Here is a 16,917-nt window from a genome sequence, read left to right on the forward strand (position 1 = left end):
ACCTCATCCTCTTAAACTTCACACACTACACCACAGATAGCTGACAGCTACAGTCAAAGGAGAAAAATAATCCAACATTTTGCTAATCCTTAAACCAATCATCTCATGCAGCAGTGGAGAGTCCTTTAGGTCTACAACTCAATCTCTCAAGTACAGACGGCCCGAAAGGCTCCTTTTACAGACACATCAGTAATCTACAGACCGAGCCACCCCCTACAAAAAACACCTCTCATCAGATATCACAAAATACCCTTGACTTCTTTCACTTCATACTGAAGTTTTAAAAAGCATACAGAATTATAAATTTGTCTATGAAGGAGGAATATATAAATCTGACCAACAACTGGAGCTCCACAGCCATTGACAGAAGTTATATTCATGAAAAGTTAAGTCAGATTACATGCAAATCAGTGAGAAAGGAAAACAAGTTTGTCTACTCTAACCCCCCACCTTCTTGAGCTCCTAAAGTTCATAGGCATTGCTATGGAAAATTGTTCAAAATTTTTTTTTTTTAAATTTTGTGCCATGGGGTGGACAATCCCCACTGGACATCTGGCCTTCTTCTCTCCCTTTCCAATTCTATCACAATGATCCATTTAACCCATTGTTCCCTTTGCACGCTATGTTGAGTAAGGAAGCCAGTGATACCTTGTGCTTCTCAACATTTTTGCTTCTCAACACTCTTCTCTATCTGTTCCAAACTTAACTTTTCCCCCCTCGGTTCTGAACTTTAAGTTTGTTCATCAAAAGCTGAATGGCTGTGCTCTTCCACCGCTGTGTCCTTACTGTAAGTCAGTCATGCACGACAACTAACGGCAGGAGAAGAGCATCTGTCTGGGTCTAATTTCCAACAACGACATCCACGTAACCACTAGAAAAGCAAGGAAGGAGGCGGCCTGCTGTTCAGAGCAAACACCCCTCACAAGAGCTCGGCCAACCGGGCCCCCAGATAGGCTACAGGCACTTAAAGAAGCCAGGCAGACAAAAACGCAGCTCAGGGCGTCGGGAACCTCGTGCTGGGGGAAGGCTGCCAGCCAGCATCTTATCCTCACAAAAGCCCTGCGAGGTGGATGGTATTGCTCATCTACAGATAAGGACACTGATAGAGGTTAAATAACTGTACGAGGTCACAATTCTAAATGGCAGTACCAAGTGTCCCATCCACGTCCATCTGATCCTAGGTCTGTGCTTTTTCCCAGGTAACACAATACAAACGCTCTTACATAAACTATCAGAGACACCATCAGGTTGGCAGCTGATTCAAAATAGAATATACCAACTATGCAATTGCTTTCTTTATAAAAAAAATACAGCTGATTATTTTTTACTTTCAGATGAAAAAGCAACCTTCTTTCTTCAGAGGTGAGGGAAATCCCCAGGGTGATATAAACAATGTGCATCTTGAGAGAAGTGTGGACTACATGGGTGCATGCATTTGCCACAGTGACCAAACTGGACATTTAAGTTCTGTGCATTTCACTGTATAATAAATTACACATGATTTTTTTTTTAAAATCTCTGTGTACATGTAGGAGTGTGTATACATGTGTATATATGTATATAAGTGTGTATGAATATACATATGCGAATTATATATAATGTAAACCCAATTGAAAGGGAATACCAATTATTTAGAATCTCAACCCTAACTAAAATCAATTATTTAGCATCTATCTGGGCAAACAGAAGAGTACTTATAGTCCTACACAACCCAAACAAACTGGAGAGTGATTCTGAGTCTTTCAATTTCCCCGGCCTTCAGGCAGCCTTTAGCCAGACCATAAATAAAATGCTACAACATATGTCGATCCATTTTGCGTTGGACATTTTTAATAGAACTCCAATTTTTTAAAAAAAGAAAACCTTTTCTAAGAATGTTGCTTACTTTTAAGTGCAAAGACTATCCTGACTTAAAAACTCCAACTATCAAATGACTAAGTTCCTTTCTGACCACACAACTTTTTTCTAAAGCACAAGTGAGTTGTATCAGACCAAATAAACCCTGGACCTATTAAGATCCCTGCATTATTAAATACTCTTTTTATTGTTACAAGAACATATTTAATCGCAAAAAGCTGGTAAAAAGCAAAATTCAAAAAGGCGGGTTGCAGTTATTATTTGGCTAGTCATCAAATTTGCTATCAGTCAGAGCTCTTAAAAAAATAAAATCTAACAAAAATCTTTCAACAGTTCCTCTATATGCTAAATCTCTAAGAAGCTCTGTAAAAATCTCTCTTAAATACCAGTTACCTTAAAGGCAGGTGCTGTGGTCGAAAGATTTACAATTCAGCACTTCCGTGAGAACTAAGTTTTCTAGGCTGGTGTGAAATGAGCTACATTAAATCGCTCAACAAGGACAGGAAAACATAACCTCCTGAAAGAGCATCCATGGGCCCAGGACACAAGTTGAGCTTACCTAGAAGCTTGGTGTCCTTGAGGAGCTTTAACTGTTTCCAGGTTTCCTAAAGAGAAATACCTTTAGCCCTGTCAAGCAAGCAGAAAGCCCCTTGATTGCACCTTAAAGGGAATGAGGCTGTTTCGGCTCATTTGCATTTTAAAGGGTACTCTTTCATGATCTTTCACACTCGTAATAGATGTCTAAACCGTTAAATTACTATTTCTTTTCTTAGCCTGAAAGTCGATGCAGACTAAGAGCGTGGCCTCTCCCATTGTTCTTTACCCTAAGTCGGCCCCTGAACAATACTGACAGCTGCTATCAAACCCGGCTGCACTTACTCCATCAGCAGCTGCTGTGTGCAGGAGCAGACAGCCTCTCAGTACCTCCTCCCCTCTGGGGAGACAGGTTGACACACTGCATGTTCAATGACGGGGTGCAAAGGTCCAGTGAATTGTCAACCCAATTTTATGCTACTTTGATTTTCAAGGATGCACACAATTCCTTTCAAGCAAAAATCAAGCATATGCCAGAGTCTGAAACTTATGGTTCGGGATAATTATTGATCACTACAAACTTTAAAAGAGCCTTCTGACATTAATTAATATGTGATCCCAAAACTACAGTTATGAAAAATGCATATGCTGGTATGCAGAAATCATGCAAAAGTCTTATGCTGGGCCCGATTCCCTTATTCGGGTGATTGTTGTTGGTTACCAGAGCTAATCTGCCTTTACAATCTCAACATGTTTCCTGGACTAAGTCCATTCATATCATTAGCGATTCATCTGCCCTTCTAAAGCAAGCTTCTATTCTATTTTCTGATTCAACTAAAAAGAAGTATTACCTATAAACATCTGTTAAGTATAATGTCATCTTTTCTAAGCGGTAGGCCAGAAAGGGAAATTAACAAGGGTTGGGGCGGTGCCTTTGAGGATTTAAAAGTAAGGGTTTTACCATCACAAAATTATATGTAAAAATGTAGAGCCTACCAGAAAACAAACATGTTCCACAAAGTTTAACTGGGTACTTGAGGACTGTTTTGCATATGTTTTCTTTTAATCAAAACAGGCTTTTCCATCCTCATTCATTTGGGTTAAAAAATTCTGTGCTCGAGCTACAAGTACAATTCGCTATTAGTCTGTGCTAATCAAACACGGCACATGCAAAAGTACCAGTGAATATTTGATTTGATCTCTGAAAGAAAGCAATTCATTACACAAGAAAAGGGTACAGAAGGCAGCAGACAAATGCAGATGTAATTGTGTTTTTTGTTGAATGTGATTAGAGAGCCCAGTAAGTAACAGTCAAAAATGTGATACTAAAGGGGGAAAAATGCAGAGCCTGGATCTGGGGGAAGGGGAGGAGGGCAGAATTGTTTATGCAGAGCTAAACTGTCAAGTGTAATAAAGCAGCCTGAATAAAATTTAAGCTGAAAATCCACTGAAGCTCCCCATTTCAGGGAGGAAAAAGCTATTAAAAGGAAGTGAAGGTCACCCTCTCAGTTTATTTCACCTAATTGACTGCCAATAGCTCACCACAGGCAACCCGACTGCAGATCTGCAATTGAGAAACCGATGAAAGGAAGAGTTTTCAAGCTGAGGCTCATTCTTTAATCCTCCTTCGCTCTTATGTTTTTTCTCCATCTCCAGTTGGGATGTAATTTTAAGCCCTGATGGATTAACTGGTTCCATTGTCTGGGGCCGTCATTGGACTATGGCACTCTTAATCCGTACAGCAGCATGTCTAATTATCATTACAAAGTGTCTGAGGGAACTATAAAGACCAGCAGGGCATCTTCTCACAAGCAATTAACATAAATTGATAAATGAGTAATTTGAATCCGCTCAAGGCACTCACATATGAATAAAATCAGAAAGGATGGTCCCTTGTTTCAGCTACTTCTTTCGCTTAGTCTGGAAGGGCAGAAAACATGAGAACCCCACTGGATCCTGCCGGGGGTAGGGGGGTGGGGGATGAACTCATGCAGGGGATGGATGGCACGGTTCACCAGGTTCATTAATGCAGAGCAAATGACTTGTGATTGACAAGCCGTCTTCAACAAGGAACACTGACTAAACTCAACCTATGCCAGCAGAAACCTGGTGAAAGTCTGAGAGCAGGATGGCAGACAATTAACACTTCTTCAATGGCAACAGGGGGCTCTTTTCATTGGTGGGCCACTTAAAAATTCATGAAAGATGCGCAAGAAAGAGACAGTGTGAACAGCTGTGTAGGTTCTAATACCCTAGCAAGCTAAAGGTGAAAGCAAAGATACTTAAACGAAATGATCAGAGACCTGTCTTAACGCCCCCACGACCTCAAGTTATAAGACAGTACTTAAAACTCTAACCTAAACCTTGTACTTGACTGATGGAGCATGGGTGGCTTAAGTGTCACAGGATAAGCTACATTTACTTTCCCATTAAAAAGTATACTAATTTTTCTTCCCCTCGTAAAATGTCTCTTCTGTTATCTTCTCTCTGCTAACCCCTTTCCCCCATACACCTCAGCATAGCCCAAACCCCCACCTACCCTTATCAAATCAAAATGGGCCAACATTAAACTACACAAAATTATACATACATATATATATATATATATATATATATATACATACATACATATATATATATATATATGTACACATAGCCATCAAATTAATAAGAAATGAAAGCGGGTTATACACACTGTAGGAGGTAGACCTGGTAGGCCACGTACCCCGATGATGGCATTCAACTCTGCCATGGTCACCTGCTTGGCACGTTCGACGGCCTGAGCCACCTGTTGTTGATGCTTTGGAAACAAGGAGAAGAAAAGGTGTTAAAAGCAAGGCAGCCGAAAACTTCACTTGTACATTACTTAACAACAACAAAAAAACAAATTCGCCACGCAACGCCGATTAAAGGGTTCAAATACAGTTTCTCAACCACACATATTTCACAGAACCCATGTGCAACAGGAAAAGGAAACAGAATGGTGCTTCCCTTTATGTCTAACCAACACTAGTCACCACTTAATCTCTGATGGTAGTGTTTGGTTTGGACTGTAAAAAGTCACAAAGGACATCAGCAGTAGTAACTTGAGGCCTTAGAAAACAGTATGGAATTGGGAAAATCACCCTGATTGGTTGTCAGAAGGGGCTGTAAAAGATTGGGCAAATCAAGTTTATAGTCACTTTAAAACACTCATTTCAATACTTAAAACCTGAACGTCAAATCTGCAATCACTTCACTGAAAAATGCATCTTGACCCACCAGTAGTTTCTGGAAACTTTGGGAATCCTCCTCCTTTTGAGTTTTCACCCTCCACAAGATCCCACTCTCCCTCACAGGCTGGAATCACCCTGCACTCCTACTGACTCCACCCACAGACAAAAACAAAGTCATGAGTTTATCTCGGAAGCACACAGAGGCCAGGATCACTGAAGTCTAGCCAACAAGTAGATTCAAGAGACCAACAGATCAGACAGAATTGTAACATCAGACAAATGTTATGCTGGAAGGGACTGCCACAATAATGGCAGAGATGGTAAATGACCATCCAGCAAAGCAGATCAGATTTCAACTAGAACAGACATTCAATATTCTAACCCCCAGCCCAATAAGCTTTCACCCTGTTTCAAGAGACATTCACCCCGTACACACACTTAGAAAGCATTTTAGCATTTATTCGCCTGTATTCAAAAGTAAGGCTAACTTTAAGACAATACTAAAATATAAAGGTCTTGAGTCAACTGGGAATACTTATTTTATCCTTAGGATTATTATCTACTCCCTCTGTGAACAGCACCCTTTCACATAAAGTCAATCCAACTTGACATACAAGTACAAATGAAATACCTGCTTTCACAGGTAAAGTCAACTCCTGGTAGAACGATTTTTAAAATTCAACACAGGAAAACTTTCTACTTAAACAATATTTAAAAAAAAAAAAAAAAAAAAACCCGTTGCCGTCGAGGCAATTCTGACTCATAGTGACCCTACAGGACAGAGCAGAACTGCCTCATAGGGTTTCCAAGGAGAACCTGGTGGATTCAAACTGCCGACCTTTTGGTCAGCAGCCACTCTTAACCACTACGCCACTAGGGTTTCCAAACAATATAAGGGACACCTGAATCATCAGTAGATCTCAAGCTCATACAACTCCTCAAAGAAAACAAAAGCATTATCTTTAATAGCCATTTTGCAGTTTTCCACAGAAAAAAATTAATCTGAGGTTGAGCTATTGTCACCACTTCTGCAGTGTGCCCTCAGATCTGTTAGATGGAATAGCAGGGGGTTTGCACACTTCAGCTGTAACAGATGTTCTTCACACTTGTTCCTTGTGATAAAATTAACATCTTAAAACTAGCTAATTTGCAAACAGAGAAGCGACATAATTGCACTTTAACAGCTGAACAGTTTTACTTACTTCCTGAGACAGAAATGGGATGACTTGTGCACAAATCGTATTCAATCTCTTGGCGATTTCAGTCTATAAAGACAAAGCCATACAAATGTTTAGAATACTTCATAATCGGTTCAGAAAGATAACACTTTATCCCAACACTTGATTACTCCATTACCTCACTCTTGAAGGCATACAGTTGTTTTCCCAGGTTATGTTATACTTTTATCTTGAGGTACACAGCAGATTATTAATCCCACTTGCAAAGACAAAATCACATGCTTTGGTGGTTACTTAATAAGGGACAACGGGTAGTTTAATTAAGTCAAAGAAGCTACCTGGTTTAAGGCACTATGACTATCTAAACTGTCCACTGCAAACCACTTAATGTTGTTGTTAGGTCTTGTCGAGTCGGTTCCAACTCAGGGCCACCTTATGTACACCAGAATGAAACACTGCCGGGTCCTGTGCCATCCTCACGATTGTTGTTATGCTTGAGCCCATTGTTGCAGCTACTGTGTCGATCCATCTCGTTGAGGGTCATCCTCTTTTTCGCTGACCCTCTACCAAGTTTGATGTCCTTCTCCAGTGACTGATCCACCACTTAATATACTTATTCAATTACAGCATACCATGGCGTATTTATGTAGTTGTACCAAGTCCATTCAAACTGATACCAAAAATCATTGGAGCAGTAACACCGTCAAAGCAGTCTAGCTTTCCCAAAAAAAAAAAAGCTGTTGAGTCAACTCTGACTCATGGCAACCCCATGTGTGTCAGAGTAGAACTGTGCTCCATAGGGTTTTCAATGGCTGATTTTTCAGAATGAGGTCACCAGGCCTTTCTTCTGAGGTGCCTCTGGGTGGGCTTAAACCTCCAACCTTCCAGTTAGCAGGAGGGCACGTGAATCGTTTGCATCACCCAGGGACCTCTAGCTTTCCAAGATAAGGTCTAAGTGAGACAGCAGAAGAAAGGAGCCTACTGACCACCTTCCCACCTGTCCTGCACAACTGAAACGGGTTTTTAACATTGGTAGCCTTCACTAAGTCTCGTATATTCAAACAAACCAAGAAACACTACTGAAACAGAACTCAAGTCCCACATGATGGTCAAGTCAAGAGGTTCTGAATATTTGTCAAGTTTCACAATTCAGTGTCAAAAAGAAAAGACCTTATAGAGGGGGCCCCTGGCTCATCTGAACATAACAAGATGTGTTATGAGTGTCTGCAGCACAGGTTGTTCTAAAGAAAGCAGGAAAAGCTCCTGCTCAGCTCAAAATCTAGAGCAGTCCCTCTGCTACATGGACAAACTGGCAAGGGAGAGAATAAATGCTGCTTTGCTTCCAGCCTAGGGCAGGATCCACCTGCCCCACCTCCATCACCCTAGAGCAATGCAAATCAGCTCTGCTTAAAAAAAGAAAAGTCATCTGAGAAGACCTCAGATGCCCAGTGTTGACCTTATTTATATATCATTTTCTGTCAGTATTTACTAATGCTGCTGCTATTACTGTATTAAGCAATAGAAAGATGACAGGAAGAAAATTATAAAACATGCAGTCAATTCCCTTGAGAAATATAGAATGGAACATTTAAGATAAAGTAGAAAAACCCCAGGAACTGTACAAACACGTACGTACATAAATAAGAGTCACCCTTTGTCCTCTGATATGTTTCCAGTTAACTGAACAACAAGGTCTTTGGGTTTTATGGGATTGGCTTGAGGTCAACCCAACCCAAATCTCCATGACCACCAATGAGATAGGATTACAGATCATACTATGGAAGAAATGTACTAGAAGGAGAAATGAGAGATCAAACCCATGACCCTGCTTCCACCAAGGGGGCAAACAGATATATGCAAAAAGGCTGCAGCTGTACCAGGTGCAAAAACAGATCTGGGTCAGCCCCACCTAGTTATTTGATCACAGCTAACTCAAGGTCATGGCTCTCCTAGAAAGCATGGGCAGGTTCCCCTTTTCTCTGCAACAGGGTTCTGCACTATATATTTGGGTACGTGCAAAGGATTAGGAGCCCTGGTGGCACAGTGATTAAGAACTATGGCTGCTAACCAAGAGGTCAGCAGTTCGAATCCACCAGCTGCTCCTTGGAAACCCTATGGGGGCAGTTCTATTGTGTCCTATAGGGTCACTATGAGTCAGAAGCGATTTCACAGCAGTGGGTTTGGTTTTGGTGAAAGGAGTAAGGATGTCCTTCATGGACTTCTAGACAGGTCCTTGCTCCCCATTTCTCACCTACCATATGCTCCAACAGCATTTTGTACATTCCCTTTTCCAAAATTTACACTTGAGGTTTTCCAATTTTCAAAATGCGTGCTCACTTTGGAGACACACACATACACATATAGATGCAGACATACAAAAGAAAGTTAAAATAACCCTAAGTCCATCATGCAGGGATAAGCATTGGTCTGATGATTCTGGAAGCATCATTCTAAGCTTTCATTGTATGTTCCAGAGCCCAGGGTGAGAAACATTTTTATACCAAAGTGGTCCCACCACCTTTCCATAACTTGTGTTTCCACTCAAAAATGTGTCATGACCACTCTCCCAGTCAGTAAGTACATTATCAGCTATTCCACTAGACAAGTACACTCATGTTTAAGCACTCCTGACATCAGTGGATATTCACGTTTCATCTAATTTTTTTTACAGTTAGAAACTCCTTGTCGTGTAACTCTCTGCATAGATTTCCAAGAGGAACTCCTAGAAGTAAAACTGCTAGGTGTGGGGCAACAGGTTTTTTTTTCACGTGGCCTTTCTGGTCCTGGGTTTGTAATTCTCCCCAAATCACTGGTTAGGTACAATCTACTAAAGGATTGGTTAGTTTACTATCCAAATAAGTGGCTCGTAGGGATTGGTCAGTTTACTATCCACATAAGAGGCTCGTAGGGATTGGTCAGTTTACTATCCACAGAAGAGGCTTGCAAACCCACCCAATAGGATTGGTCAGTTTATGATCTGCCTAAGTGATTGGTTGGTTTACAAAAGCCATGCTCTAAAACTGAAAAGTTTTTCTATATAAGTGGCCAATCTCACAGAGGTTTTTAGGGTTTCCTGATCCACAATAGCTAGGAGGGGAGCACATCCTTTGGACACAGGGCCCTGTGCTGAGAACCTCCTAGAAGAGCTGTAAGTCAGATCATGGGCTGTAACACTGAGCTGGTAACACTGAAGACTGTGGAAAACAGGGCAAGCACAGCAGAGCCAAGAGGCAAAGAAACGGTGGCATCACTGCGAACAGCGGGAACCAAAGACCAGCAGAAGCCCGTGGTGGGCAGAGCTAGCCCACGGAGCAGAGCTGGGCACCTCCAGGCAGGGCAGGAGGTTGCCAATGGAGCTGGGCACCTCCAGACAGGAGGTCACCAACAAAGCAGAAGCTTGGGCATACACCATACAGAGGCTGCCTGTAAAATGGTTTTGCCTCGAAAGCTGTCTTAGTGTCAGCCTAACCCTGACACTGGCCCAGTGCTGTCCCAAAGCTACTAGCTGAGAGCTGAACCAGCAAGCAGAGGGGTTCAAACCTGGCCAAGAAAAGCCATGGAGATGAGGCAGAGAGAAAAAACAGCCACTCTGAGCCCAACCTGAGGGCACACAAGCTGAGCAAGAGAGAGAAGAGAGACCTGCTGACAGCTAGTCCATCACATGCATACGCAGTGACACAGAAATGGGCATGGGTAATTTGGGAAGGGGGACTGGGTCCCCTTTTAGACATAAATGGGCTCCTCTTCTACGATGCTAAGTGGGGTACTCGTAGGGGTCGAGGGGACTGGTTCACTTCAGTCTCCTGTTGTTTACTGTTTGCTTTCTATAAGTAATCTGTTCTTGTTTATTGTTTACCTTCTATAAATAATAACCGCTTTCAAATGTGAACACTGTTGTTAACTGTCTTGTGTGTACAACCCAACTGGACGGAACAGAAGGGTCCTCATCCCAGCAGTCTCATGGCTGCTTGTAATTTTGAGGCAACTGGGTCAAAGTGTCTGCATATTTTAAATTGTAATGCATGCTGCCAAGCTGCCCAGCGGAAAAGCCTTACCAATTTACATTATCATCAACAATGTATGAGGGTGCTTGCCCACCCACCACCCACCCACTGTCAATACTGGGCTTTCTTGACCTTTTCATAATCTTTAGCCATCTAACAGATTAAAAACTGATTCACTTTTATTTGCATTACTTGGATTCTTCCTTAAGTTAAACATCTTTTCATGTATTTACTGGCCCGCTGTATATTTCCTTTGTCTACTTTCCCATCGGTGTTTATTCATCATTGTCTTTTTGTAGTTCTTTTCATATGACAAATGTTAACCCTTCATCATAGTTTGTTCAGCCGGCCACTTGTCTTTCAACCTTGCTTACTATGGACTTTCTGCTGTACAGAACTTCAAACTTTTACGCAGTCAAACTAAAGAAATTTACTCTTATGTTCCTGGCCTTTGGGTCTGGATTAGAAACATCTCAAGATTATAAAAGCCATTACCTTCTCCTAGTGCTGCTAGGCTATACTTTTATACTTAATTACTTGATCTAGCTGGAATTTATTTTGGTATAAAAAGAAAATATTATCTAATTTTTAATAACAAATACTTTTATGTATTATTACATACAATAGCTTCAAAGTAGAAATGAACATGGTCAGGGAACAGTAAGACCCAGTTTGAATGGAACAAACTTGTAGATCTTTAATAATATAAAGTTACTAAAAACAAAATAAATGAAGAAGCAGAGATTAAAGGAAAAAAACAGCATAAATTTAGGTTATACACTAAAACAGGTAGAAGTAGGTAAGACTGAAATAGGAAAAAAAAGGTTAAAGATGAAAGCTCAAACTGATGAAGAAACATCTAAAGCAAAAGCATATGTCCCTGGAATACGAAACAGTCTGGAGAAGCAATGAGAATAAGAGCAACAGAGAAGGATCTTATCCGAGCTGTCTTCTCTCTCTGCCAGGTCTCTAAATCCTATCTTAAGCTATCTTCTGACAAGCCAGCTTGATTTTAGGCCAGAAAGCCTAAATTCAAGTCTCAACTCTTTGACTTAAAAACGGTTTATCTTGAACCAGGCACTGGTATTCTCCGAAAGCCCCGGCTTCCCCATCTTTACAACATAAGCAAGAGCATCTACTGTCCAGTAGTGTTTCTGCAATGAGTTTACCTGAATGTGCTCTGTGGGCTCTAAAGCAACATCACCATCACCCCCAAGAGGATTTCATAAACATTTTCCCCATTTCCTGAAATAGTCTGGATGCTGGGACAAAACTTTATAATCATTCTTAGCACTATCTCTTGCTTCAACTCTCGCGTGTTCTGATAAGATCCTTTACTTAGCACAAATTCACAAGTACTGGGAGTGGTGGTTTTCCAATGGGGACAGTGACAGTTCAGTGGTAGAATTCTAGCCTTCCAAGTGGGAGGCCCGGGGTTTGATACTCAAGTTCAGTTCCTGGCAAATTGCATCTCATGCACAGCCGCCACACATCTGTCAGTGGAGGCTTACATGTTGCTATGATGCTGAACAAGTTTCAGTGGAGCTTCCAGACTAAAATGGACTAAGAAGAAAGGTTTGGTGATCTACTCCCAAACATCAGCCTGTGAAGTTCTGGGCAACATGGCACTACAGTCAGAAGCACCACGCAGTCCCTCCGCAGCAAAGATCTGAAAAACTAAGTCAAACAGAGTCACACGTCAATCCTGAAACCATAAGCATCAAACGAAGAGACAAAGAACTCAGCCAATCACTGAATGGAATAAGAAACTGAGAACAGAGAGCAAACAGAAATACATGCAGAGGTCCCATATTAGCTACTGCAGCACGGATCCACCATTTTGGACTCCTATCAGAGATTAGCGAACAGGGGGTACGAGAAAGCAGGTTCATGGAACTTCCAGCAGGAGACAGAACAACCAGTAACCAGTGATACATGCTCTCCCACCCCCCACCCTTCTTCACCCCCACTCAGCCTCCTCTGTCTCCCGCGGCCACAGGCTCTTAGCCAGGAAGCAATGGCTTCACCCTGGTGTTGCTTGGATTCAACTCGCTCACACTGGCCGGCTCCCTGAGTGCCATCTGTTGGCTGCTGGTGTTGCTTTTTTCCGCTTCTTCAGATTTCTTCCTTACCTCTCACTACCTCCCGCTCCTTTCGCTCAAATACCTGGCTCCATGTGCCATCTTTGCTTCTTCCTGAAAGGCTGAAAAACACCGCTCGACTGTGAAAATGCTTCCCGGCCCGTGCTGCCACACTGATGGGACCCTGGGGCTTTTTGCTTCTTTGTTCCGATTTGTTTGTTTCTTTTCTTTTTCTTTTCTCGGCTTAGGAGCCCCTTCTGGCCGGGCAGTACTGCGTAGCTTGGAAGCTACTCCCTTATTCTGTGCAGGCACACACGGACATCACTGGAGGCATTTTCTTTTTTTTGGTTCTTTGTTTTGTTTTCTTCTCTCTCTTATTTCCTTTTTGTCTTTCCTCATTTCCAGTTTCTCAACTTATACATTTTTTTTACTTTTTTCATTTTTGTTTTCCCCCATTTATCAGTCTCTCATCTCTCCACTCCAATAGCAAGCTCCATTAGCACTCTCTTTTGTTAGTGTGTATGTTTTTGGCTCCTATTCCTCTCTCCTCTCTCTCATCTTTGCCATACCCATCTTAGCTCCACACATTACAATCTCCCCCCTCCTTCCTGTCTTCCTGCCCCATACACTGAACATCACACTCCCAAGCAGCACAAGCACCGCCTACCAGAACCTGCCTTGCACTGATTGCCAGACTGCACTGTAAGCCCTAGTACGTCCCACAAACAACCAATCCAAGCAACTCCCCTTCAGCTGGACCTGCCCTGCTGTACCATACCTGAGTGACTGACCCTGCCCACTGGAGAAGGAGGTGAAAAGTATCGTGCCCACAGATGAGCAAACAACAAAGAACGCACAGCCCACCTGCTCAGACGTAACCAAATAAAACAAAAAAGCAGGACAAAACAAACAAATCTACAATCAATAAATGAGGAAAATAAACACCGAATGCCCCAAAGACAGCAAACAATATCAAAACATTTACAAAAACAAGACAGGATGGTTCCAGTAGGCGTCCAAAATGAAACACCAGATGACCTTCCAGTAGAAGAAAAGGCACTAGACCTAACTGATAGGGAATTCAAATCTCTAATATTCAGAATTATCCAAGAGTTGAAGCAAAAAATAGACAAAAATGAGGAAAAAATAGACAAATTCATGGAAAATACAGACCAAAAAAATGGAAGAATTCAAGGAAAAAACACAGGAACAAAATGCTAAAATAAATTCACAACTAGAAATCATACAAAATCATACAAAAACAATGATTAGAAATCTAAAAGATAAAACAACAAGATTTCAGAAATGGACAGTGTCATAGAAGGGCTGAGGAGCAGGTCTGAAATGATGGAAGACAGGATCAGCAAAATTGAAGACAAAAACTTGGATACAACAATGTTCGAGGAAAACTCAGAAAAAAGAACAAAGAAAAATGAAGAAACCCAGAGAATTATGTGGGATACAATCAAAAGCAAAAATCTGTGAGTGACTGGAGTTCCAGAACAGGGGGAGAAAACAGAAAACACAGACAGAATCATTGAAGAATTGCTGAAAGAAAACTTCTCCAATATCATGAAAGATGAAAAACTGACCATCCAAGAAGCTCAATGAACCCCATATACGATAGACCCCAAAAGAAGATCACCAAAGCATATCATAATCCCACTCACTAAAACCAAAGACAAAGAATCCTGAGAGCAGCTTGAGAAAAACAAAAAGTCACCTACAGAGGAGAAACAATAAGACTAAGCTCAGATTGTTCGGCAGAAACCATTCAGGCAAGAAGGTAATGGTTTGACATATATAAAACCTTGGAAGAAAAAAACTGCCAGTCAAGAATAATATACTGTGCAAAACTCTCGTTTAAATACAATGGTGAAATTAGGTCATTTCCAGATAAACAGAAATTAAGGGACTATGTAAAAACCAAACCAAACTTAAAAGAATTATTAAAGGGAGTCCTTCAATCTGAGAACAAACAACATGAGACCACAGGCTGAATATAGGACACAGGATTCTACTAGCCAGATACCAACCTAGGAAATGAACCCTTAAGGACTACCCAAAACCGAAAGAATTACAACAGAGAACCAGAGAGGTCAATCTGTAAATAACAGCAGCATTGGAAGAATAAAAAGGAGGGAAAAAACGGTGTAGGGACAGAACCTTCTAATGGAGAGAAAGGCAAGGCGATACCAAGTAATAACAGACTGGTTCAAACCTAGGACGATAAGGGTAAATTTCAAGGTAACCACAAAAAAAGTTAACAAACCTATTCATTATTTTGATCATTCATCAAAATAAGAAGAAAAACATAAAGTCTCAGTAAAAACAAAAGAAATAAAAAAAAATCCATAAACGAACTCAGCACAGGAGAGTAAGAGGAACAAGGAAAACGTCAGCACCACAAAAAAAAAGCACTACAAAATGACGGCAATAAATTCACACCTATGAATAATTACACTAAATGTAAATGACCTAAATGCAACTATAAAGAGATGGAAAGTGACAAAATGGATTAAAAAAACAGGATCCATCCATATGCTGTCTACAAAAGACACACCTTAGAAGCAAAGATGTAAATTTATTAAAAATCAAAGGATGGAGAAAAATATATCAAACAAACAGATACCAAAAAAAAAACAGGAGTGGCAATATTAACCTCAGATAAAATAGACTTTAAAACAAAATCCACCATAAAAGACAAAGAAGGACACTATATAATGATTAAAGGGACAATCCATCATGAAGACATAACCATAATAAACATCTATGCAATGACCGGGCTCCAAAATACATAAAACAAACTCTAACAGCACTGAAAAGAGAAATTGACAGTTCCACAATAATTGTAGGAGACTTCAACACACCACTCTCAGTAAAGCACAGAATGTCTAGAAAGAAACTCAACAAAGATACAGAAGACTTAAAGGCCACAATCAGCCAACTTGACCTCATAGACATATATAGAACACTAAACCCAAAAACTGCAAAGTACACATTATTTTCCAATGCACATGGAACATTCTCCAGAATAGACCACATCTTAGGCCACAGAGCAATCCTCAACAAGATCCAAAACAAGGAGATAATAATACAAAGTATCTTCTCTGACCACAATGCCATCAAGGTAGAAATTAACAACAGGAAGACCAAGGGAAAATAATCAAGTACATGGAAACTGAGTAACACCCTGCTTACACATCACTGCGTAATAGAAGAAATCAGAGATGAAATCAAAAGATTCCTAGAAATAAATGAGAATGAAAACACATCATACCAAAACCTTTGGGACATAGCAAAGGCAGTCCTCAGAGGACAATTTATACCAATAGATGCACGCATCAAAAAAGAAGAAAGGGACAAAATCAAAACATTACCTACAGAACTCGAACAAATAGGAAGAGAGAAAAAAAAAAAAAAAAGCCCACAGCCACTAGAAGAAACGAAATAATAAAGATCAGAGCAGAAATAAATGAAATAGAGAACAGAGAAACAACAGAATCAACAAAACCAAAAGTTGGTTATTTGAAAGGATCAACGAAATTGATAAAATACTGGCTAGACTGACAAAAGAAAAACAAGAGAGGACGTAAATAACCCAAATAAGAAATGAAATGGGGGACATTACAACAGACCCAGCTGAAATAAAAAGGACTATAACAGACTATTATGAAAAACTATCCAAGAAATTTGAAAACCTAGAGGAAATGGATAATTTTCTAGAAAAACACTACCTACCCAAACTACCACAAAGTGATGTTGAAAATCTGAACAGACTCATAACAAAAGAGATTGAAAAGGTACTTTAAAAACTCCCAACCAAAAAAAGCCCTGGCCCTGATGGCTTCAGTGGAGAATTCTACCAAATGTTCAGGGAAGAGCTTATAACAGTACTACTCAAACTATTTCAGAACACAAAAAAGGAAGGGATACTTCTGAATTCAAAAACAGGCAAAGACACCACAAAAAAAGAAAATTACAGACCAATATCTCTCATGAATATAGATGCAAAAATTCTCAACAAAATTCTAGCCAATAGAATTCA

The 16,917-nt window shown here is 40.6% G+C and overlaps 1 protein-coding gene across 3 annotated transcripts in view; it reads right to left on the bottom strand.

Annotated features, from left to right (window-relative positions):
• TLE1 (TLE family member 1, transcriptional corepressor) overlaps positions 1 to 16,917 on the bottom strand; it is a 108,364-nt gene that overhangs the window by 60,725 nt on the left and 30,722 nt on the right. For 2 of the 3 annotated variants that reach the window (XM_023735769.1, XM_012556952.2), the window contains exons 5-6: positions 6,809 to 6,871; positions 5,117 to 5,191 (exon numbers count right to left, since the gene is read on the bottom strand). In XM_023735769.1, the coding sequence (XP_023591537.1) occupies positions 5,117 to 5,191; positions 6,809 to 6,871 (138 nt within the window). Of the gene's footprint in view, positions 1 to 5,086; positions 5,192 to 6,808; positions 6,872 to 16,917 lie in introns of all 3 variants that reach the window. The other variant, XM_023735768.1, reaches the window with a different exon arrangement.

The sequence above is a fragment of the Trichechus manatus genome, unplaced genomic scaffold, assembly GCF_000243295.1.
Source record: "Trichechus manatus latirostris isolate Lorelei unplaced genomic scaffold, TriManLat1.0 scaffold00082, whole genome shotgun sequence".
Taxonomy (NCBI): Eukaryota; Metazoa; Chordata; class Mammalia; order Sirenia; family Trichechidae; genus Trichechus; species Trichechus manatus.